Raw genomic sequence first — 26,100 nt, 5'->3', positions numbered from 1 at the left:
TGCAGAGTTACTGACATCTATTACCAAACACAACTCTGGACAGTTATCTGACAGTGTTGAGATGCAGTTACTGACATCTATTACCAAACACAACTCTGGACAGTTATCTGACAGTGTTGAGATGCAGAGTTACTGACATCTATTACCAAACACAACTCTGGACAGTTATCTGACAGTGGTGAAGTGCAGAGTTACTGACATCTATTACCAAACACAACTCTGGACAGTTATCTGACAGTGTTGAAGTGCAGAGTTACTGACATCTATTACCAAACACAACTCTGGACAGTTATCTGACAGTGGTGAGATGCAGAGTTCCTGACATCTATTACCAAACACAACTCTGGACAGTTATCTGACAGTGTTGAGATGCAGAGTTACTGACATCTATTACCAAACACAACTCTGGACAGTTATCTGACAGTGGTGAAGTGCAGAGTTACTGACATCTATTACCAAACACAACTCTGGACAGTTATCTGACAGTGTTGAAGTGCAGAGTTCCTGACATCTATTACCAAACACAACTCTGGACAGTTATCTGACAGTGGTGAGATGCAGAGTTCCTGACATCTATTACCAAACACAACTCTGGACAGTTATCTGACAGTGTTGAAGTGCAGAGTTACTGACATCTATTACCAAACACAACTCTGGACAGTTATCTGACAGTGTTGAAGTGCAGAGTTACTGACATCTATTACCAAACACAACTCTGGACAGTTATCTGACAGTGTTGAGATGCAGAGTTCCTGACATCTATTACCAAACACAACTCTGGACAGTTATCTGACAGTGTTGAAGTGCAGAGTTACTGACATCTATTACCAAACACAACTCTGGACAGTTATCTGACAGTGTTGAAGTGCAGAGTTACTGACATCTATTACCAAACACAACTCTGGACAGTTATCTGACAGTGGTGAGATGCAGAGTTCCTGACATCTATTACCAAACACAACTCTGGACAGTTATCTGACAGTGTTGAAGTGCAGAGGTCCTGACATCTATTACCAAACACAACTCTGGACAGTTATCTGACAGTGTTGAAGTGCAGAGTTACTGACATCTATTACCAAACACAACTCTGGACAGTTATCTGACAGTGGTGAGGTGCAGAGTTACTGACATCTATTACCAAACACAACTCTGGACAGTTATCTGACAGTGTTGAAGTGCAGAGTTCCTGACATCTATTACCAAACACAACTCTGGACAGTTATCTGACAGTGGTGAGGTGCAGAGTTCCTGACATCTATTACCAAACACAACTCTGGACAGTTATCTGACAGTGTTGAGATGCAGAGGTCCTGACATCTATTACCAAACACAACTCTGGACAGTTATCTGACAGTGTTGAAGTGCAGAGTTCCTGACATCTATTACCAAACACAACTCTGGACAGTTATCTGACAGTGTTGAAGTGCAGAGTTACTGACATCTATTACCAAACACAACTCTGGACAGTTATCTGACAGTGTTGAAGTGCAGAGTTACTGACATCTATTACCAAACACAACTCTGGACAGTTATCTGACAGTGTTGAAGTGCAGAGTTACTGACATCTATTACCAAACACAACTCTGGACAGTTATCTGACAGTGTTGAAGTGCAGAGTTACTGACATCTATTACCAAACACAACTCTGGACAGTTATCTGACAGTGTTGAAGTGCAGAGTTACTGACATCTATTACCAAACACAACTCTGGACAGTTATCTGACAGTGGTGAGGTGCAGAGTTACTGACATCTATTACCAAACACAACTCTGGACAGTTATCTGACAGTGTTGAAGTGCAGAGTTACTGACATCTATTACCAAACACAACTCTGGACAGTTATCTGACAGTGTTGAGATGCAGAGTTCCTGACATCTATTACCAAACACAACTCTGGACAGTTATCTGACAGTGGTGAGGTGCAGAGTTACTGACATCTATTACCAAACACAACTCTGGACAGTTATCTGACAGTGGTGAGGTGCAGAGTTACTGACATCTATTACCAAACACAACTCTGGACAGTTATCTGACAGTGTTGAAGTGCAGAGTTACTGACATCTATTACCAAACACAACTCTGGACAGTTATCTGACAGTGTTGAAGTGCAGAGTTACTGACATCTATTACCAAACACAACTCTGGACAGTTATCTGACAGTGGTGAGGTGCAGAGTTCCTGACATCTATTACCAAACACAACTCTGGACAGTTATCTGACAGTGTTGAAGTGCAGAGTTCCTGACATCTATTACCAAACACAACTCTGGACAGTTATCTGACAGTGGTGAGGTGCAGAGTTACTGACATCTATTACCAAACACAACTCTGGACAGTTATCTGACAGTGTTGAAGTGCAGAGTTACTGACATCTATTACCAAACACAACTCTGGACAGTTATCTGACAGTGGTGAGGTGCAGAGTTCCTGACATCTATTACCAAACACAACTCTGGACAGTTATCTGACAGTGTTGAGTGCAGAGTTACTGACATCTATTACCAAACACAACTCTGGACAGTTATCTGACTGACAGTGTTGAGATGCAGAGACATCTATTACCAAACACAACTCTGGACAGTTATCTGACAGTGTTGAAGTGCAGAGTTACTGACATCTATTACCAAACACAACTCTGGACAGTTATCTGACAGTGTTATCTGAGTGTTGAAGTGCAGAGTTACTGACATCTATTACCAAACACAACTCTGGACAGTTATCTGACAGTGTTGAAGTGCAGAGTTACTGACATCTATTACCAAACACAACTCTGGACAGTTATCTGACAGTGTTGAAGTGCAGAGTTACTGACATCTATTACCAAACACAACTCTGGACAGTTATCTGACAGTGGTGAGGTGCAGAGTTACTGACATCTATTACCAAACACAACTCTGGACAGTTATCTGACAGTGTTGAAGTGCAGAGTTACTGACATCTATTACCAAACACAACTCTGGACAGTTATCTGACAGTGGTGAGATGCAGAGTTCCTGACATCTATTACCAAACACAACTCTGGACAGTTATCTGACAGTGTTGAGATGCAGAGTTCCTGACATCTATTACCAAACACAACTCTGGACAGTTATCTGACAGTGGTGAGGTGCAGAGTTACTGACATCTATTACCAAACACAACTCTGGACAGTTATCTGACAGTGGTGAGGTGCAGAGTTCCTGACATCTAGTACCACTTACAGTGTAAATTTGAATTCCCCATTGGGTGAAAAAGAAGTAATTGAAATGTGGACTCACATTTATTGTGGTGTTGGGGAGAAAAGTGCATCATCTTGAAAATGAAGATTAGAGGCTCAATTCAATCAAACCCGCATTGTGGTATTTACCCATTAGCGCTTTTCCAATGGTCAAATTAACTCACAAATTGGTTTTGAGTACTGTATAAAATCCTAAAACTACTACCAAATCAAATCAAATTTTATTTGTCACATACACATGGTTAGCAGATGTTAATGCGAGTGTAGCGAAATGCTTGTGCTTCTAGTTCCGACAATGCAGTAATAACGAGCAAGTAATCTAACTAACAATTCCAAATAAACTACTGTCATACACAGTGTAAGGGGATAAAGAATATGTACATAAGGATATATGAATGAGTGATGGTACAGAGCAGCATAGGCAAGATACAGTAGATGATATCGAGTACAGTATATACATATGAGATAAGTATGTAAACCAAGTGGCATAGTTAAAGTGGCTAGTGATACATGTATTACATAAGGATGCAGTCGATGATATAGAGTACAGTATCAACGTATGCATATGAGATGAACAATGTAGGGTAAGTAACATTATATGAGGTAGCATTGTTTAAAGTGGCTAGTGATATATTTACATCATTTCCCATCAATTCCCATGATTAAAGTGGCTGGAGTAGAGTCAGTGTCATTGACAGTGTGTTGGCAGTAGCCACTCAATGTTAGTGGTGGCTGTTTAACAGTCTGATGGCCTTGAGATAGAAGCTGTTTTTCAGTCTCTCGGTCCCAGCTTTGATGCACCTGTACTGACCTCGCCTTCTGGATGGCAGCGGGGTGAACAGGCAGTGGCTCGGGTGGTTGATGTCCTTGATGATCTTTATGGCCTTCCTGTAGCATCGGGTGGTGTAGGTGTCCTGGAGGGCAGGTAGTTTGCCCCCGGTGATGCGTTGTGCAGACCTCACTACCCTCTGGAGAGCCTTACGGTTGAGGGCGGTGCAGTTGCCATACCAGGCGGTGATACAGCCCGCCAGGATGCTCTCGATTGTGCATCTGTAGAAGTTTGTGAGTGCTTTTGGTGACAAGCCGAATTTCTTCAGCCTCCTGAGGTTGAAGAGGCGCTGCTGCGCCTTCCTCACGATGCTGTCTGTGTGAGTGGACCAATTCAGTTTGTCTGTGATGTGTATGCCGAGGAACTTAAAACTTGCTGGATGGGGGGGTGTTCCCTCTGCTGTTTCCTGAAGTCCACAATCATCTCCTTAGTTTTGTTGACGTTGAGTGTGAGGTTATTTTCCTGACACCACACTCCGAGGGCCCTCACCTCCTCCCTGTAGGCCGTCTCGTCGTTGTTGGTAATCAAGCCTACCACTGTTGTGTCGTCCGCAAACTTGATGATTGAGTTGGAGGCGTGCAAACGCAGTCGTGGGTGAACAGGGAGTACAGGAGAGGGCTCAGAACGCACCCTTGTGGGGCCCCAGTGTTGAGGATCAGCGGGGAGGAGATGTTGTTGCCTACCCTCACCACCTGGGGGCGGCCCGTCAGGAAGTCCAGTACCCAGTTGCACAGGGCGGGGTCGAGACCCAGGGTCTCGAGCTTGATGACGAGCTTGGAGGGTACTATGGTGTTGAATGCCGAGCTGTAGTCGATGAACAGCATTCTCACATAGGTATTCCTCTTGTCCAGATGGGTTAGGGCAGTGTGCAGTGTGGTTGAGATTGCATCGTCTGTGGACCTATTTGGGCGGTAAGCAAATTGGAGTGGGTCAAGGGTGTCAGGTAGGGTGGAGGTGATATGGTCCTTGACTAGTCTCTCAAAGCACTTCATGATGACGGATGTGAGTGCTACGGGGTGGTAGTCGTTTAGCTCAGTTACCTTAGCTTTCTTGGGAACAGGAACAATGGTGGCCCTCTTGAAGCATGTGGGAACAGCAGACTGGTATAGGGATTGATTGAATATGTCCGTAAACACACCGGCCAGCTGGTTGCGCATGCTCTGAGGCGCGGCTGGGGATGCCGTCTGGGCCTGCAGCCTTGCGAGGGTTAACACGTTTAAATGTCTTACTCACTTCGGCTGCAGTGAAGGAGAGACCGCATGTTTCCGTTGCAGGCCGTGTCAGTGGCACTGTATTGTCCTCAAAGCGGGCAAAAAAGTTATTTAGTCTGCCTGGGAGCAAGACATCCTGGTCCGTGACTGGGCTGGGTTTCTTCCTGTAGTCCGTGATTGACTGTAGACCCTGCCACATACCTCTTGTGTCTGAGCCGTTGAATTGAGATTCTACTTTGTCTCTGTACTGGCGCTTAGCTCGTTTGATAGCCTTGCGGAGGGAATAGCTGCACTGTTTGTATTCAGTCATGTTACCAGACACCTTGCCCTGATTAAAAGCAGTGGTTCGTGCCTTCAGTTTCACACGAATGCTGCCATCAATCCACGGTTTCTGGTTAGGGAATGTTTTAATCGTTGCTATGGGAACGACATCTTCAACGCATGTTCTAATGAACTCGCACACCGTATCAGCGTATTCGTCAATGTTGTTGTCTGACGCAATACGAAACATCTCCCAGTCCACGTGATGGAAGCAGTCTTGGAGTGTGGAGTCAGCTTGGTCGGACCAGCGTTGGACAGACCTCAGCGTGGGAGCTTCTTGTTTTAGTTTCTGTCTGTAGGCAGGGATCAACAAAATGGAGTCGTGGTCAGCTTTTCCGAAAGGGGGCGGGGCAGGGCCTTATATGCGTCGCGGAAGTTAGAGTAACAATGGGAGACCCCACTCACAGGTAGGCTTTCATTTTTCAGAATTGGAAGGGCCGTGGGCATGGGATGACTATTGTAAATAACAAAAATCTCCCCCATGTGAGATTACTGCTCACAACCATTGGACTATGAGCCACCTGTTTTAGCAGACTGCAAAGGTTGGGAAAAAATACAATGAGTTGATTTGACCACCATTGTCATCTATTTCTTGTTACGATGGCTGTAGCTACGAATATTACCATGATTTTCAGAACTTACAATGGCAAGAGAAAGTTTGTGAACCATTTGGAAATACCTGAATTTCTGCATAAATTGGTAATAAAATTGTATCTGATCTTCATCTAAGTCACAACAGTAGACAAACACAGTCTGCTTCAACTAGTAACACAAACTATTCTATGTTTTCATGTCTTTATTGAACACACTGTGTAAACATTCATAGTGCAGGGTGGGAAAACTATGTGGACCTTTTGATTTAATAACTGGTTTGGCAGCAATAACCTCAACCAAATGTTTTCTGTAGTTGTGGATCAGACCTGCACAACGGTCAGGAGGAATTTTGGACCATTCCTCCTGTCGTGTCTTTACTCTCATTAACTGAAGACTGATAGTTTTTATCAAAGATTCTCTGTAATTAGTTATTACGCGATCAACTGATTAATCGCGTAACTAATTAACTAGGAAGTGGGGGGAACCAAGGAAAAATATTCAGATTACAAAGTTATAATTTCCTAAAATAACTTTTCAGATATTTTATCTGATCAATTAGTCTTCGAATGAATGAATTATTTACTTTACCTCACGTTAGTCTCATTCTAAACATCGTAAATTGTTGGCTATCTGCACAAACCCAGTCTTCACTATGAGTCATCCATACATCAATTGTCTTGATTGAGAGAAACATGGTCTGCAACCTTTAGCCATCTCGTAATTGAGGTAAGCCCGGTCTGCTGATCGAAAACCCGAGTGGGGTTTTATTCGGAAGGGCCGAAAAAGGGCTGTCCCAGGATGTCTGGCCCTAACTGGGCTCAGGGGCTGTCCCAGGATGTCTGACCCTAACTGGGCTCAGGGGCGGTCCTCTGATTTAGTTCAAATCAAAAGGGAATTGTATTTTTCTTCATTAAACAGTCCAAAATCATATTACACAATTATACAAACAGTATCATCCTCACGCATTCATCCTATACAACAATTAGATGTAAACCTCATATCTGAGGCTATTATATAAACAGCGTTATGGTAATGTGGCCACACAGTCTCCCATGAGCTTCCGAAGTTGTGACAAACGAACCAGTTCGTAGCTGGATTCTTCACCGATCTTTTACACTTTCTCCGGAACATGAAATGTGTTCGTACCTCAAGTTCTGTGAGGTGGAAGGATTTCCTTTGTCCTCTATGAAAGTTTACCCTCTCTCTACTATGTGGCAGGGTCTTCTCAGGAATTTACAACCTCTGACCACAGCAGCCTAGTTGAAGGAGGCAAGGGGGAGGCAGGGAGAGGGGACTGGGGTTGCTATAACCAAAGAGGCCAACGTCATGACACTCTTTACAAAACTGTTTCAGTTCAGCAATATTGTTGGGATGTATTTTGTGAACTGCTCTCTTGAGGTCATGCCACAGCATCTCAATAGGGTTGAGGTCAGGACTCTGACTGGGCCACTCCAGAAGGCGTATTTTCTTCTGTTGAGCCATTCTGTTGTTGATTTACTTCTGTGTTTTGGCTCTTTGTCCTGTTTCATCTGTCCACAGAATATTTAGTCAGTAGCGCTGTGGAACATCCAAGTGCTCTTTTGCAAACTTCAGATGTGCAGCAATGGTTTTTTTGAACAGCAGTTTGCTTCTTCCGTGGTGTCCTCCCATGAAACCATTCTTGTTTAGTGTTTTATGTATTGTAGACTCGTCAACAGAGATGTTCCAGAGATTTCTGTAAGTCTTTAGCTGATACGCTAAGATTCTTCTTAATCTCATTGAGCATTCTGCGCTGTTCTCTTGCAGTCATCTTTGCAGGACGGCCACTTTGTTTTACCGTGGACTGATGAACATCAAGGCTTCTAGAGATACTTTTGTAACCCTTTCCAGCTTTATGTAAGTCAACAATTCTTAATCTTGTGTCTTCTGAGATCTCTTTTGTTCAAGGCATGGTTCACATCAGGCAATGCTTCTTGTGAATAGCAAACTCAAATGTAGTGAGTGTTTTTTATAGGGCAGGGCAGCTCTAACCAACATCTCCAATCTTGTCTCATTGATTGGACTCCAGGTTAGCTGACTCCTGATTTCATTTAGCTTTTGGAGAAGTCATTAGACTAGGGGTTCACATGTTTTTTCCAACCTACACTGTGAATGTTTAAATTATGTATTCAATATAGACAAGAAAAATACACTAATTTGTGTGTTACTAGTTTAATCCCTCTGTGTTTGTCTATTGTTGTGACTAAGATAAAGATCAGATCAAATTTGATGACCAATTGATGCAGAAATCCAGCTAATTCCAAAGGGTTCACAAACTTCTCTTCTTGCCGCTGTATATGATTTGTTCTTCTTCATAAAAGCACATAGATGTGTATGAAATGGTCAACAAAAACGTAGAATTTGTTCCAATGCAGAAATGTGCCTTTACTGCCCTTTTGAATGTTGTGTAACGTAACAATAGTCTGGTCAAGGAAGCATCATGCTAAATATACTGGCACACTCCACTTACCAAGACCATTGCCAAATAAGGCACACTGTCACCTGCTTTTATAGTAAGCCTCGAGGTGGTACCACCCAGCACATCTAGAAGGGAGTGTATTTAATACCGAACCCCTCCCTTGAGATGATGTATAGGAACCTTCTCAAGGTGCCTCTACGTCACGATTCCAGTGGTAGAATTGAAACGCTAGGGGTGAAAACAAACTATATTTACTACTAAAAGACCAAAATACACTGAGTGTAATGACACAGACTGACCAGGTGAATCCAGGTGAAAGCTATGATCCCTTATTGATGTCACTTGTTAAATCCACTTCAGTCAGTGTAGATGAAGGGGAGGAGACGGGTTAAAGAAGGATTTTAAGCCTTGAGACAACTGAGACATGGATTGTGAATGTGTGCCATTCAGAGGGTTAGACAAAATATTGAAATGCCTTTTGAAAGGGGTATGGTAGTCAAGAACTGCAATGCTGCTGGGTTTTTCACAATCAACAGTTTCCCATGTGTATCAAGAATGGTCCACCACCCAGAGGACAACCAGCCAACTTGGCACAACTGTGGGAAGCATTGGAGTCAACATGGGCCAGCATCCCTGTGGAATGCTTTCGACACTTAAAGTCCATGCCAGAAAATGTAAGGCTGTTCTGAGGGCAAAAGTGTGGCGGGGTGCAACTTAACATTAGGAAGGTGTTCTTAATGTTTTGTTCACCCAGGGTACATCACTATTGCAATCAACTTAAAAATTAAGAACTGAATGGATGTGTTTCACTATAACTAAGCCTAACACATCTGGTTTTCCATGAAAAAACCCCAGATCAAATAGTAAAATAGTGGTTTCTGCCTCTTCCTCTCACACACACTCTCTCTGTCTCTCTCTCTCTACCCACCACATTGATATCAGCGTGTATAAGTCGTAGCTCCTCTACATGGGCCATCTTCTCCTGCATTAGGAGGTCCATCTCCTGTTTGTATTCCTTCAGATGTTTCTCCTCAGACTCTAGGGACTCAAACTCTGACTTCAGACGAGACTTGATCTTCTGCATCTGTACCGTCTTATTCCTGAAATGACAGAAAACACAGTTTAATCAACGCATTACTAGTTAGTTATCACTGTAAAACAGTATTACCAACAATACACAGTAGTTATTACCAATGCACTAGTTACCAATTATACAACATTAGGTAGTTACATACCACTGGGCTATTTACCAATGCAGTAGTTACCAATTACACAACATTAGGTAGTTAACCTACCACTGGGCTATTTACCAATGCACTAGTTACCAATTACACAACATTAGGTAGTTAACCTACCACTGGGCTATTTACCAATGCACTAGTTACCAATTACACAACATTAGGTAGTTAACCTACCACTGGGCTATTTACCAATGCACTAGTTACCAATTACACAACATTAGGTAGTTACATACCACTGGGCTATTTACCAATGCACTAGTTACCAATTATACAACATTAGGTAGTTACATACCGCCCGGGCTATTTACCAATGCACTAGTTACCAATTACACAACATTAGGTAGTTAACCTACCACTGGGCTATTTACCAATGCACTAGTTACCAATTATACAACATTAGGTAGTTAACCTACCACCGGGCTATTTACCAATGCACTAGTTACCAATTATACAACATTAGGTAGTTAACCTACCACCGGGCTATTTACCAATGCACTTATTTTGATTACAGGGAAGAAGGCACAAAGACAACGTTCTGTCAGTTCAACTTCCCGTCACTCAATCATGCTTAATAAGAAACCAATTGCCCTAAGGCATCTTCTATTGTTTCTACATGATTTAACCTGGTTAGTCTCTTCAGATAGATATACATTTTTCAAGAGACCTGTTTTCTGTTGCAATCGATTAGTTTATTGTGAAATAAGGAGAGATACTATTTGTCATGGGAATAAGTAATAGAATGCCGACATAAAGATGGACGTGCACCATATGACATTGTTATACCTGGTGTAACTATAATTTGTTTCTACTGATGTTACTGACGCGAAGCTATACAGCGGCACATCTGTTCAACAATGTGTACATTTGTAACTGGTTCCAACAGAATGAACCATGGTTAGCCAATTAACAACCTGGCTAATGACAAAAAGCTAGCTAGCTAACATGCCAGATAGCCGCTAATCTGGCAAAGCACTTCGCATCTGGATTTTTGTTGATGCAAACAGCTGGATTGATTATATATAATGCACAGCTAGCAAGTTATTCTGTAACATGTTTTTTTGCAGTTCCTCCGCTTGCTAACCTTGCTCGAGGCTATGTCGACACATATAGCTAGCTTCCTCGCACAATAACAAAGCCAAGACGCTAATATCAGCTGGCGAGACAATTCGTCTCTCTGATCTTTTCCTAAATCATCCAGCTACATTTACCAGATGTGGTTTCTTTGAAGAAGAATATACTTTATTTTTTTTTACCGTATTTCCATAATGTTTTCTAGTTTGCACATTATGTCTTGTTCGTCCCCCATGGTTTTGTCTTTAGACTGATAAATTAGATCTTAATGGAAGGCCAGGGTGGTCTGCCGACCAGCTAATCAAAACAATACCGTCAGCTGTAACAGTCGCTGTGAAGCACCACGCATGCGCGGAGAAACAGTGGCTAAGTGTATTGTACTTCAGTGACCCCAGCTGGAAACTGTTACATTGTTTCACACAGACACTGTCTGATAAAAACGGTTACATTGTTGTTCTAGCCTTTTAATAGAAACGGTTGCATTTTTTGAAAGTAATCCTCTTTATGATGGTGTAAACTGTCTAAACTCTACATTACTCATAAAGGTGCTTATATATAATATATTTTTTACAAAATAACAACTACATGTTGTAAGGATCGGACTCTTTTTTTCCATTTTCGCCTAAAATACATACCCAAATCTAACTGCCTGTAAGCTCAGGACCTGAAGCAAGCATGTGCATATTCTTGATACTATTTGAAAGGAAACACTTTGACATTTGTGGAAATGTGAAATTAGTTCTCGTAAAATATGGTAAAAGATGATGCAATGACAAAAACATTCGTTTTCACCCAAAAATTATCTCCATCTTTGAAATGCAAGAGAAAGGCCATTATATATGTCACGACTTCTGCCGAAGTCGTTGCCTCTCGGGCGGTGGTCGGCGGTCGACGTCACCGGTCTTCTAGCCATCATTGATTCATTTTCCATTGGTTTTGTCTTGTCTTCCCACACACCTGTTTTCAATCCCATTTATTACCTGTTGTGTTTGTAACCCTCTGTTTCCCCTCATGTCTTTGTCAGAGATTGTATATTGTCAGTGTTGTGTTTATTGTATAGGTGAGCGACGGGTCCTCGTACCCATGTTTGTTTATAATTCTATACTTATTAGTGTTATGGAGCATGTTACGTGGACATTCATTAAAATACTCCATTTTACACTCCATTTGACTCTCCTGCGCCTGACTTCCCTGCCACCTATACACACGACTCTGACAATATAATTTAGGAGTCTAGGCGCAATTTAGATTTTGTTCACTAGATGGCAGCAGTGTATGTGCAAAGTTTTAGACTGATCCGATGAACCATCCAATGAACCACAGCATTACTGTTCGAAATGTTGCATCAAGTCTGCCCAAATTTGCAGAATTGGTAAAGTAATACATTTTCAAGTACGTAACTATAGAGAACATACATAGAGCAAGGCTCCTATCCCAGCCTCGGACGCGTCCACCTCCACTATGAATGCCAAAGAGGTATCCGGATGGTCCAGCATGGGAGCCGCAGTAAACAGAGCTCTTAGCTGCCCAAAAGCCCTGTCCGCCTCAGCCAACCACTGCAACCGTACAGGACCCCCCTTCAGCAGTGAGGTAATGGGAGCAGCAACCTGGCCAAAACCCGGGATAAATCTCTCCGGTAGTAATTGGCAAACCCTAAAAGGCACTGCATCTCCTTTACCGTGGTGGGAGTTGGCCAATTACGCACGGCTGCAATGCGGTCGCTCTCCATCTCCACCCCTGATGAGGAAATGCGATACCCTAGGAAGGAGACAGCCTTCTGAAAGAACAGGCATTTCTCAGCCTTGACATACAGGTCATGCTCCAACAGTTGTCCAAGTACCTTGCACACCAAGGACACATGCTCGGCACGTGTAACGGAGTAAATCAGAATGCCATCGCTATACACCACTACACCCTGCCCGTGCAGGTCCCTGAAAATCTTGTCTACAAAGGATTGGAAAACTGATGGAGCATTCATCAACCCGTACGTACAGCATGACGAGGTACTCATAATGCCCTGTCTTCCACTCGTCTCACTCCCGGATACGCACCAGGTTATACGCACTCCTCAGATTCAGTTTTGTGAAGAAGCGCACCCCATGCATTGACTCAATCGCCGTGGCAATAAGAGGTAGGGGGTAACTGTACCTCACCGTGATTTGATTGAGACCTCTATAGTCAATACACGGGTGTAAACCTCCATCCTTCTTCTTCACAAAAAAGAAACTTGAGGAGGCAGGTGAAATAGAGGGCCGAATGTACCCCTGACACAGGGATTCAGAGACATATGTATTCATAGCCACTGTCTCCGCTTGCGACAGGGGATGCACGTGACTCCTGGGAAGCGCAGCGTCTGCCAGGAGATTTATTGCACAATCCCCCCATCGATGAGGTGGTAATTGAGCCAAATCGTCATATTCTGGGGGGATGTGTACGGTGGAGACCCGGTCTGGACTTTCCACCGTGGTAGCACCAACGGCAACCCCTACACACCTCCCTGAGCACTCTTGCGACCACCCCGTGAGAGACCTCTGTTGCCAGGAAATAGTGGGGTTATGCAGAGCCAACCAGGGAAGGCCTAGTACCACAGGAAACGCAGGAGAGTCAATGAGGAAGAGGCTGATTCTCTCCTCATGATCCCCCTGCATAACGGTGGCCTCCCTGATTAGCCCGGACCCTAATGGTCGATATCTAGAGTGTGTACTGGGAAGGGTCTAACTACAGGAAAAATGGGGATTCCTAACCTAATGGCTAATGCTCTGTCGATAAAATTCCCAGCTGTGCCTGAATCGACAAGCGCCTTATGCTGGGAATGTGGAGAAAACTCAGGGAAACAAACAGGCACAAACAGGTGATCAACAGAGGACTCCGGATGAGTGTGGTGCGAACTCACCTGGGGTGACGCCAGAGTGCCCTGCCTGTTGCCTCGACTCCCAGAGGAACCAACACGGCACCGACCAGCAGTGTGTCCTCTGAGGCCAAAGATGGAGCACGTGATGGTTCCTCCTCCAGTCTCCCTATGAGCAGCCCTTCCTAACTCCATGGGCACCGGAGCAGAGGTGCTGGAAGATGGCACCGACAGAGCCCCCTCTGGATGTCCGCGGGTGACCAGCGGGTTATCCAACCGGATGGACAAATCCACCAGTTGGTCAAAGGAGATGGTGGCATCCCTGCAGGCCAGCTCACGTCAGACGTCCTCTCGTAGGCTGCATCGATAGTGGTCGTTCCGGCCTGCTCCGGGGGTCAAGGTCCGGAATTCCAGGGCGAATTCCTGGGTGCTCCTCGTCCCCTGCCTGAAATGGAAGAGCCTCTCCCTCGCCGCTCTACCCTCAGCTGAATGGTTGAAGACGGCCCGGAAGTGACGGGTGAACTCCTCGAAGTGGTCCTTCACTCCACACAGAGTTTTCCCACTCCAGCGCTCTTCCCGTGAGGCAGGAGACGAGAGCAGCCACTCTCTCCCTTCTCGAGGGAGCTGGGTGCACAGTGGCCAGGTAGAGGTCCAATTGTAACAAGAATCCCTGGCACTGTGCTGCTGTTCCATCATACTCCCTGGGAAGGGAGAGACGCATCCCACTGGGACTGGCTCCGGCCTGGGACTGGTAGAGGTTGTGCTGGTCGAGGCACTGGAGAGACTCCCTGTCTCTCCCAGCGGTCCATGGTTTGAACAGCGCGATCCATCATGGCACCAAGTTGATTTAACATTGACGAATGTGCCTGGACGCGCTCCTCGACTCCTCTAACCAGGGTACCTGCTCCTGCTGACTCTATGGTTCGGTGTGTAATTCTGTTAAGAGTGCGTAGCGGAGGCGAAGTCAGGTGCAGGAGAGCAGAGTGTAGCAAACAGGCGCACTTTATTCAGTTCCAAATTGACAGCACAATAAAAGTGCCAAAACCACGGAAATAACAAAAGTAGTGCGCATGACAAACCACATAACAATAAACAATTACACACAAAGACATGATGGGAAACAGAGGGCTAATTAAATGTAGATTGATTAGGGAATGAAAACCAGGTGTGTAGGGAACAAGACAAAACAAATGGACATATGAAAATTGGAGCGCGAACAAGGACTAACCGACTTGCCAAAACTATAGTTTGTTAACAAGAAATTTGTGGAGTGGTTGAAAAACGAGTTTTAATGACTCCAACCTAAGTGTATGTAAACTTCCAACTTCAACTGTACATAGAACTAGGAAAAAATGCCTTGAGTGGAGGTACTTTTACCTTGGCTAGTGGCAATGTGGTCTAATGTTAAGGCAGTACTACAGTATATTATCAACATTGTCTTATCGTATATCTCATTCGAAATGATTGTATTCTAAAGGTGGATGTAAAATCAGTGTCTTGGGTGCTATTTTGCGGTGGGCCTGTGAGGGTCAAGTGTTAGTACACTGCCCTAATCCACTTTAAATTAGATTCCTGGGCTGCCATTGGATTATTCCTGAGAACACAACAATGGATTTTTTGAATTCACCATAATCCCAGTGAATATTGCAAGCACTTTCAAAGGACTCTGTGTAGAGGAAGCTAATGCCTAAAGAAGGACCTCTCAGGAACTTAATAACATAGTAGATTAAAGATCTACAAATGTCTTCTGTGAGTATCCATTTATTCTCTTTATCCTACAACATCTGGATTGAAGTTAAGATGTGGCTGTCTGTGTAAGATTAGTGTGAGATTGTGTACATTTAGCATTTGACAGTAAGACAAGGCTAACTTTTTCCCATAGCCATGTCTCTGTTTCTCTGTGACACAGAATAATGGGCTAGAAAAGTTTATTCTAGGATCTGTTCTGGACACAGTGCTTAGTTTCTTGGCTGTTTTTGTAGTTTGATGGATTTGTGATTTTGTGAGTTGTGATTTTCAGCCATTTTAAAGGCTTACCATGTTACTATCCTGAGTTATACCGTGTTTGTTAAAAGTGAAGTGTTCGTTTGTTAACCACTCAAATCAGACACAAATGGTTTTTAGAAGTTTGAGCTTCAACACAACAGTACATCGTTCTGTGTGATACTTGTAGTACAGTGAGTTCACTCAATTTTGAAACTCAATCTTTTATATCTTAGCTCGTTTGAGTAATATAAACATTGTACTTGAAGAAACATTCCATATTTTTTGTGGTTGAAGTATTCTGGCCAGAGTAGACCGATATGATCAACATTAAACATATGAGAATTGGACTACTTATGGGCCTCCCTAGTTGGCCCGCTCTGATCTCTGCTGTTTCGTAACTTTATTCCAGTTGGCTCCATAATCAGTGTTAAAAACCACTTCAGAAACCCTAGCGGTGGTTACCTGGGGTAGATTAGAATTTATTAGAAAAACTTTATTGTTCACACAATGTGGAAACTTTCACGAACATGATTGACATTAAAACAATGACCGCAACAACAGAAACCTACACTACAGTTCTGTGTGGATCATGGAATCCTAGAATAAACCTTCCCCTGTTCTGAGAATACTCTCAACTCTATTTTGTTCTGAGAATTCTCCCTAAACAATATTTCACGTTTAAAAATACCTTGTGGGCTTCATGTTTTGATTGTAGTCCCCTACGACCTCTTGTGATTGGATGATCCTGCAGGTTGAACAGAAAAATGTAAGAAACATAATTATATTATATTTTTGGGGCCTTTTACCTCACAAAAAACCTAGCACACCATTTTACAATAATAGTAAGAGACATACAATTCGCTTAGCCCCTTAGTACATTGCATGCCTGTCCCCTAATTATAAGCCAAACTACCCATTATACCAACCATTACTCTAGCTATGTGTTTTAATAGGCTATTAAGTTCTCTCTCCTCCCATTCATACTCCAGTTTGTGTCTATGTGAATGCCCTCTGGTAGATCAATGTTCGCGTCACCACCATGGACGCTGAGCTGGAGTTCGCCATCCTGCCCAGCACCACTGGCAAACAACTCTTCAACCAGGTACATGGACAGACAGACTGGCGGACAGACAGACTAGCGGACAGACCGACTGGCGGACAGACAGACAGACAGACTGGCGGACAGACTGAAGGACGGACGGGCGGACGGACAGACAGACTGGCGGGCAGACAGACGGACAGACAGACAGACAGACTGGCGGGCAGATAGACGGACAGACGGACGGGCGGGCAGACAGACGGACGGACAGACAGACTGGCGGGCAGATACACTGGCGGGCAGACAGACAGACAGGCTGGCGGGCAGACAGACTGGCGGGCAGACAGACAGACGGGCGGGCAGACAGACAGACAGGCTGGCGGGCAGACAGACAGACGGGCGGGCAGACAGACGGACGGACAGACAGACTGGCGGGCAGATACACTGGCGGGCAGACAGACAGACTGGCGGACAGACAGACAGACTGGCGGACAGACAGATGGGCAGACAGACAGACTGGCGGACAGACAGATAGACAGACTGGCGGACAGACAGATAGACAGACTGACAGATAGACAGGGAAATCTCTGTTTCCTGCACAACGGACAATCTTTTTCTTCATTGTTGTGTAGATAGTGAAAACCATCGGGCTGAGAGAGACCTGGTTCTTTGGCCTACAGTACCAGGACAGCAAAGGCTTCTCTACCTGGCTCAAACTCAACAAGAGGGTGAGTACATCCTAACTACTCTGCTCAGACAGTAACAACATACAGAACTGTCTCACACACTTCCACGTTCATTCATTCACATATTTACTCACTCATGTTGTTGCAATGTTCCCAGGTGACAGCTCAGGATGTACGCAGGGAGAACCCTCTGTTGATAAAGTTCAGGGCCAAGTTCTACCCTGAAGACGTGGCTGAGGAACTGATCCAAGAGGCCACGCAACGACTTTTCTTCCTGCAGGTCATACACACAAGCGCACACACACATGAGCTGGCCAGACACACACACATACTGTACATCAAATCAAGGTTTATGTGTCACGTTCACAGGAAACAACAGGTGTGAAACAGTACAGATAAAATGTTTACTTACAAGCTCTTCCTCAACAATGAACAATGAACAATGTTCAATATCAAAGGTAAAGGAATAGAACATCCAAAATAGGCTCTTATAAAGCACTGAGTCAACACTAGGTCACTCTCACTCAGATATCATATTAAAAACTGAGTCAATACTCGGTCACTCTCACTCAGATATCATATTAAAAACTGAGTCAATACTAGGTCACTCTCACTCAGATATCATATTAAAAACTGAGTCAATAGTAGGTCACTCTCACTCAGATATCATATTAAAAACTGAGTCAATACTAGGTCACTCTCACTCAGATATCATATTAAAAACTGAGTCAATAGTAGGTCACTCTCACTCAGATATCATATTAAAAACTGAGTCAATACTAGGTCACTCTCACTCAGATATCATATTAAAAACTGAGTCAATACTAGGTCACTCTCACTCAGATATCATATTAAAAACTGAGTCAATACTAGGTCACTCTCACTCAGATATCATATTAAAAACTGAGATATATTAAAAACTGAGTCAATACTAGGTCACTCTCACTCAGATATCATATTAAAAACTGAGTCAATACTAGGTCACTCTCACTCAGATATCATATTAAAAACTGAGTCAATACTAGGTCACTCTCACTCAGATATCATATTAAAAACTGAGTCAATAGTAGGTCACTCTCACTCAGATATCATATTAAAAACTGAGTCAATACTAGGTCACTCTCACTCAGATATATTAAAAACTGAGTCAATACTAGGTCACTCTCACTCAGATATCATATTAAAAACTGAGTCAATAGTAGGTCACTCTCACTCAGATATCATATTAAAAACTGAGTCAATAGTAGGTCACTCTCACTCAGATATCATATTAAAAACTGAGTCAATACTAGGTCACTCTCACTCAGATATCATATTAAAAACTGAGTCAATACTAGGTCACTCTCACTCAGATATCATATTAAAAACTGCAAACATTTCTACCCACACTTTGACAAAATGTGATGAAAATTCTCTACACCCCATGACAAAATCAGTAGAATGGCATGGAATTAGTTATAAATCTTCTTTGACGCATGGTAAGATGTGTAGAATTACAGCATTTCTCCACTAAAATGTCCCATTTCCTCTCCTCTGTCAAGAAGGGTCTACACAACATTTCACTTAGGGACATTTAAATCAACAAAATGTCATTTAGGTCCATCAAAAGGCCAGGGCTGGCTCTCACTGCCAGGGAGGTTATGCAGACCTTCGAGCCACTGCAGCCCCTCATGATGAGTTCAGATGTTTGGTGGGAGGGGAGGGGGGGGGGGGGCAACCCAATCAAGGTTGCCCATCTCTGTTGTAAATAATCAGAATTCATGTAAACATTCGAGTTGATCTCTTGGCACAACTTATGCGGTATGTTGAGTATAGGGACAGGGGAAGTTGAGCCGCCTTGGGGGTAAGTCGGTGATGGTGTGGTTACTGGTAGGTCAAAGTTGAATTCATGGAATGGGGGTGTGGTGTATGGTATATCTTAAATGTATGCCTACATTCATATTGAGGCCCAGAGGCCCAGGTACATGTTCATTGTCTTTTTTGGCAATGTACTGTCGTGGAATTCTAATCAATAATGAGGAAAGACAAGGTCAATCACCAATCCGTATTTTACTTTACTCAAAAGATACTACCAAAACAGCGAGTGAGGCTGGTCGACCCAACACTTTTGAGTAGCTCTGACAGAGAACGAATACAAATATCTCTTATAGCAAAGATACACCTTCTTAGTCTACATGACAAACAACAGATGTGTGGAATGGGTCAAAAGGTGAGACTTGATATATGAGAAAGGAGTTTCCCCCAGCCAGATAGCATTTGCTGTGAAGACTGTTGTTATTGTATAGAAACCAGAGTTTGGCCCCTGAGACAAGGTTCCTCATCACTATCCTCTCATACCCGAGCCGTCTCTCCCCGGTACCTTACAGAACAAACACCAACTCATTCTAGGAAATGCATGCTGTCGGTTCTATCACCAACCCATTAAATCAATTGTCAGCGAATAAGCCTCAGAGGCTCCTCTCAGGTCACACAGACACAGATGAGCAAGTACTAATAGAAGCCTATTCTATTGCATAAAACAACTACTCGATGCAACATAATCTTGTAATTTCTCCACCATAGTACCTCTTCAATGTCATTCAGTCTATGTTTTCCTCCCTTTCTGCTGCTCTAATGGACTTCTTCCCTTCTCTCACTTCCTTGGCTGCTCTCTGAAGAACCTCGCGGGGGGCTAGAACCCTGCTTGTTTTACGTCTGTATACACGGAGCATGAGGATGTTTGCTCTTTAACAATTAAAAAAAAGTACTATCTTGAGGTCATTTGTATGATACATTGCAAAAATACTATGCACATTATACATAAAACGGACAAAATGTGATCATCGTTTGTATCGCGTACGGTGGCCATTGGCTCAACTTACTCTAAGGCAAACATTTTGACTATATTAACCCATACAGCTACAAGGATGGACTTTCATGCCAGGTTTAGGACCTCATATTGTAGCTTATAGAGACCCCAACTGATCTATAGAACATCTTAAAACAATATATTTTGGTTTAGATACAAGCATCATGAAACCTACAACAAAATACTCACATTTGACTTTGTGCAACAAAAAAAAATGCTGGACCTAACTTGCTTCCCACTTTTTCCATGTGGTTTCTTCCTTCACAAACTCCAAGAAATGATGACCTCTTCCTGAATATTTGGTCACATGATTCATTTTATGTATGGTTTCCTAGAAACAAGGGTGGCTCCACTTACCCCACTCTCCCCTACACATACAGTACATGTATGTGTATAAGGATGTACACAGGTCAGACACACATACGAGCTGGTCACACACTGTTTGTCACTGCAGGTGAAGGAAGGCATCCTGAATGATGATTGCTACTGTCCTCCGGAGACGGCTGTGCTGTTGGCCTCCTACTCTGTTCAGACCAAACATGGAGACTACAAGAAGGACTACCACTTCCCTGGTTACCTCAGCAGGGACAAGCTGCTTCCCCAGAGGTGTGTCATCACTCCACGTCCCCCTGTGTGACATACCTCAGCCCACAAACAGAAGCTAAACTGGTGAAATGGTCCACTGAATTTGTTGATCTTCTATGATCATTTTGAAGAGAGATCTATTCCAAGTCTCCCTGAACGTTCCTCTGATTGTTGTCTCCCATAATTAGATTAGTGTTGGGGTCAATTCCATTTCATTTAGCAGACACTCTTATCCAGAGAGACTTACAGGAGCAATTAGGGTTAAGTGTCTTTCATCAACAGATTTTTTCACCTAGTCGGCTAGGGCATTTGAAACAACAACCTTTTTTTTGGTTACTGGCCCAACATTTTAACCGCTAGTCTACCGTCCTCTCTCTAACCCTTTAATTGAACCCTTCTCGGTTCCTCTACCCTCAGAGTTCTGGAGCAGCATAAGTTGAACAAGGAGCAGTGGGAGAATAGAATAAAGGTGTGGCATGAGGAGCACAAGGGAGTGCTGAGGTAAGACCACTCACAGTCCTCTCAGTCCTCACTCACAGTCCTCTCAGTCCTCACTCACAGTCCTCTCAGCCTCACTCACAGTCCTCTCAGTCCTCACTCACAGTCCTCTCTACTCACAGTCCTCTCAGTCCTCACTCACAGTCCTCTCAGTCCTCACTCACAGTCCTCTCAGCCTCACTCACAGTCCTCTCAGTCCTCACTCACAGTCCTCTCAGTCCTCACTCACAGTCCTCTCTACTCACAGTCCTCTCTACTCACAGTCCTCTCAATCCTCACTCACAGTCCTCTCTACTCACAGTCCAATCCAAGTTAACACTGGCTTACTTCTATTGCACTGATTGTCTGTGTGTGTCTGTATCGGTGTCTGTATCTGGTCCTGTACATGTGTTTGTGTCTGTCTGTCTGTCTGTCCCCAGGGAGGATGCCATGGTGGAGTATCTGAAGATAGCTCAGGATCTAGAGATGTATGGAGTCAACTACTTCAGCATCAAGAACAAGAAGGGTTCAGAGCTGTGGCTGGGGGTAGACGCTCTGGGCCTCAATATATACCAGAACACTGACAGGTAGGAACCTTTAACTACATCTGAATTCCCCATATGTTCATCATGATATTAGACTACTTTTGAAGTCTGAAAACATTGGATAAACGTTACTTTTGGAGTGAACTATTCTACAGTGTTTTCTTTATAGGATGACCCCTAAGATCGGCTTCCCATGGAGTGAGATCAGAAACATTTCCTTCAACGACAAGAAGTTTGTTATAAAGCCCATGGACAAGAAAGCTCCGGTATGTCACCTCTGTTTCTTTGTCTGCTGTATATTTGGTTATAATTCAAACCTCTGATAGTACCTGTTTGTTAAGTACAGAATAAAGGTCACGTAATTTTTTCAAGAGGCACTGATAACCACACGAGGCACCGGTAACCACACGAGGCACCGGTAACCACACGAGGCACCGGTAACCACACGAGGCACCGGTAACCACACGAGGCACCGATAACCACACGAGGCACCGGTAACCACACGAGGCACCGATAACCACACGAGGCACCGGTAACCACACGAGGCACCGATAACCACACGAGGCACCGGTAACCACACGAGGCACTGATAACCACACGAGGCACCGGTAACCACACGAGGCACCGATAACCACACGAGGCACCGATAACCACACAAGGCACCGATAACCACACGAGGCACCGGTAACCACACGAGGCACTGATAACCACACGAGGCACCGATAACCGCACGAGGCACCGATAACCACAAGAGGCACTGATAACTACATTTGTGGTGACTGGGTCTCTTTCAGGATTTTGTGTTCTACGCCCCTCGTCTGCGGATCAACAAACGTATCCTGGCGTTGTGCATGGGAAACCATGACCTGTACATGAGGAGGAGGAAGCCAGACACCATCGAGGTCCAGCAGATGAAGGCCCAGGCCAGAGAGGAGAAGACTAAGAGACAGATGGATAAGTGAGGACAGAGGGGGAAAGAGAGAGAGAGATAATGTTGTTAGCAGGTGTTTACTCATCCCTCATATCCCTCATTTCAGAGCTCTGCTTGAGAGCGAGAAGAGGAAGAGAGAGAATGCGGAGAAGGAGACAGAGAAGATCGCCAGAGAAACCATGGAGCTGATGGGCAGACTGAAACAGATTGAGGAAGAGACCAAGAAAGCTCAGGAAGGTCAGACTCTTTCTGTCTTCTGACAGTGTGTGTGTGTGTGTGCATGCGTGTGTGTGCGCGCGCGTGTGTGTGTGTGTGTGTATAAATATATATATATATAATATATATATAGAGCTGGAGGAGCAGACTCGCAGGGCCCTGGAGCTGGAGAAAGAGAGGACGTTTGCCCAGGAGGAGGCAGAGCGTCTGGAGAAAGAGCGCAGAGCAGCGGAAGAGGCCAAGGCATCCCTCCTACAGCAGTCAGAGAGCCAAATGAAGAACCAGGAGAACCTGGTACACACACACAGAGATACATGCACAGACAGACACCACACACAGACAGACAGACACCACACACAGACAGACAGACAGCCACCACACACAGACAGCCACCACACACAGACAGACAGACAGACAGCCACCACACACAGACAGACAGACAGACAGACAGACAGACAGACAGCCACCACACACAGACAGACAGACAGCCACCACACACAGACAGAGAGACACCACACACAGACAGACAGCCACCACACGTAGACAGCCACCACACACAGACAGACAGACACCACACACAGATACATGCACAGACAGACAGACAGACAGACAGACAGACAGAGACAGACAGACAGACAGACAGACAGACAGACAGACAGACAGACAGACAGACAGACAGACAGACAGACAGACAGACAGACAGACAGACAGCCACCACACACAGATACATGCACAGACAGCCACCACACACAGATACAGGCACAGACAGTCAGATAGCCACACACACAGATACATGCAAAGACAGTCAGATAGCCACACACAGACACGTGCACAGACATTCAGATAGACAACCACATACACATTAGGAGGCTCCTGTATTATTCTAAGGTTCTCTTTCCAGGCCACTGAGCTGGCTGAGCTGACCTCTAAGATCTCCCTTCTGGAGGACGTAAAGAAGGAGAAGGACAACGATACAAAGAGCTGGCAGAAAAGGGTGAGAGAGAATAAATGAATGTGTGTGTGTGTTGGCGCAACCCTCTATCTAACCACAGTGCTTCAATGTGAGCGAGCGTGTGTGTGTGTGTGTGTGTGTGTGTGTGTGTGTGGGGGGTGTATGTGTGATAGCACTATCCACTGTGAGCGGTCATGTGTGTGTTTGTCGTCAGACGGTCATGGTGGAGGTTGATTTGGAGCGGGCCAAAGAAGTTCTGAAGACTAAAGACATCCAGGACTGTGTGCAGGGGGACCACGACGAGACCGACGAGAGCAGCGCCGAGGCCAGCGCCGAGCTGACGTCACCAGGCATGGTCAGAGACCGCAGCGAGGAGGAACGCATGACGGAGGCTCAGAAGAACAAACGGCTACAGAAACATCTCAAGGTCAGAAACACCTAGGGGAACTCTAGGAACTTTTTCCCATTAGTCCCACAAAATGTTTTGCATTGTCAACAGTCAAGTTTTCAAGAAGCAAAGTGTCACTGGGACACATCATCGTGATGACGTGAACACCTCTTCCTGAAAGTCCAAAATCTTGAAAACTTGGCTACAGACATGCTAATCATTTTGGAACTGTATCATCAGTGGACTAATTAAACAAATACCACAAGATAGTTTTTGAGTGGAGTTCCCCTTTAACCCATAAGCCATGAACTTTAACCCTAACCCATGACCCTAATTCATGACCATAACAGAGGCCCAGAAGAATGAATGGCTATACAAAGGTCAGACCCTACCTTAACATTTAACCTGTGACCTTAACCTAACAATAACCCTTTATTCCTGGTTGGGTTCCATCCTGACTAAATGTAAAAATGTCCTCCCGCTCTGAGCTGAGAGATATAGTTCTGAGACCACATGCGTTACACATGTCCTACACATTCCTTCCAATGTTTTAGTACATTATGTTGATGCTCCACCAGTTTATTTGTGTCCTTGTTCTCTGTTTGTCCTCAGGTCCTGAGTACTGAGTTGGCCAGCGCTCGAGACGACAGTAAGAATACTCCCAACGACCTGATCCACGAGGAGAACGTTAAGGCCGGCCGGGACAAGTACAGGACCCTCCGTCAGATACGACAGGGCAACACCAAACAACGTATCGACGAGTTTGAGTCCATGTGAGAGAGAATGAGTGCGTGAGAGAATGAGAGAGAGAGAGAATGAGTGAGAGAGAGAGAGAGAGAGAGAGAGAGAGAGAATGAGTGAGTGAGAGAGTGAGAGTGAGAGAGAGAGAGAACAAGAGTCTGTACTGAATCTATGTATTTGAATGGAAGTCATATAGGCAGGTACAGTGTAATTATAACGTCAACAGGTACAGTGTAATTATAACGTCAACAGGTACAGTGTAATTATAACGTCAACAGGTACAGTGTAATTATAACGTCAACAGGTACAGTGTAATTATAACGTCAACAGGTACAGTGTAATTATAACGTTGACGTTGCTTTATTGACTTTGTAAGAACCCACTGCCTCTCCCCAGTAGCGTTTTGTCTACTGTGACTAAAGATTGCCATCTACTGGCTGTAACGTATTACATTTATGTTTGCTAAAGTCAAATTCTGTGGACTACAGACTGTAGGCTACTAGTTCAACAATCAAAGTGAGTGATGACATTATTACTACATCATTCCTGTTGCTTTTGGGTTTTGCAATCTTGAAATGCATCTATGCAAAATAATCCTTAGCTGATACACTATAAAACCCATATTTTTCTGTATGCATAGTTTAGTGAGAGGAACGGTTAGAGGTTATTTACAATATTTACAATGGATGTCATTTCACAGACATAAATGAGCACCAAATTTGTTAAGTGTTTTGCTATGAGTCAAATAAATACCATTAACCAACATTGAATATGTGTTGAGTGCTGTGCATATAGCTACTGTCTCAATCTGTTATGATTGTCACTCTGGTCATCTGTTATAGGCTGTTATGATTGACGTGTGTGTCTGTGTGTTTGTGTCTGCAGTGTGTGTGTGTCTGCAGTGTGTGTGTCATGTGTTTGTCTGCAGTGTGTGTGTC

At 44.1% G+C, this 26,100-nt stretch overlaps 2 protein-coding genes across 5 annotated transcripts in view; one reads left to right on the top strand and one right to left on the bottom strand.

Annotated features, from left to right (window-relative positions):
- The window catches only part of LOC112239334 (zinc finger C4H2 domain-containing protein), a 149,065-nt gene extending 137,807 nt beyond the window's left edge, over window positions 1-11,258 (bottom strand). Inside the window, exons 1-2 of the mRNA XM_042325998.1 lie at window positions 11,103-11,258; window positions 9,537-9,708 (exon numbers count right to left, since the gene is read on the bottom strand). Coding sequence (XP_042181932.1) covers window positions 9,537-9,708; window positions 11,103-11,155 — 225 coding nt within the window. The 5' untranslated portion in view covers window positions 11,156-11,258. The remainder of the gene's footprint in view (window positions 1-9,536; window positions 9,709-11,102) is intronic.
- LOC112239335 (moesin-like) overlaps window positions 1-25,925 on the top strand; it is a 168,493-nt gene extending 142,568 nt beyond the window's left edge. For 2 of the 4 annotated variants that reach the window (XM_042325996.1, XM_042325995.1), the window contains exons 4-16: window positions 16,773-16,856; window positions 17,426-17,521; window positions 17,637-17,759; window positions 20,782-20,933; window positions 21,330-21,413; window positions 21,830-21,976; window positions 22,104-22,200; window positions 22,729-22,892; window positions 22,972-23,102; window positions 23,215-23,375; window positions 23,983-24,075; window positions 24,248-24,460; window positions 25,034-25,925. In XM_042325996.1, coding sequence (XP_042181930.1) covers window positions 16,794-16,856; window positions 17,426-17,521; window positions 17,637-17,759; window positions 20,782-20,933; window positions 21,330-21,413; window positions 21,830-21,976; window positions 22,104-22,200; window positions 22,729-22,892; window positions 22,972-23,102; window positions 23,215-23,375; window positions 23,983-24,075; window positions 24,248-24,460; window positions 25,034-25,198 — 1,689 coding nt within the window. In that variant the 5' untranslated portion in view covers window positions 16,773-16,793 and the 3' untranslated portion in view covers window positions 25,199-25,925. Of the gene's footprint in view, window positions 1-13,267; window positions 15,518-16,772; window positions 16,857-17,425; window positions 17,522-17,636; window positions 17,760-20,781; window positions 20,934-21,329; window positions 21,414-21,829; window positions 21,977-22,089; window positions 22,201-22,728; window positions 22,893-22,971; window positions 23,103-23,214; window positions 23,376-23,982; window positions 24,076-24,247; window positions 24,461-25,033 lie in introns of those variants that run through there. The other 2 variants (XM_042325994.1, XM_042325997.1) reach the window with 2 other exon arrangements.
- Window positions 25,926-26,100: the final 175 nt, after the last annotated feature.

Source organism: Oncorhynchus tshawytscha, linkage group LG08 (genome assembly GCF_018296145.1).
Source record: "Oncorhynchus tshawytscha isolate Ot180627B linkage group LG08, Otsh_v2.0, whole genome shotgun sequence".
NCBI lineage: Eukaryota > Metazoa > Chordata > Actinopteri > Salmoniformes > Salmonidae > Oncorhynchus > Oncorhynchus tshawytscha.
The sequence above is the reverse complement of the archived record's forward strand: the minus strand, read 5'-3'. Positions and strand labels throughout refer to the sequence as shown.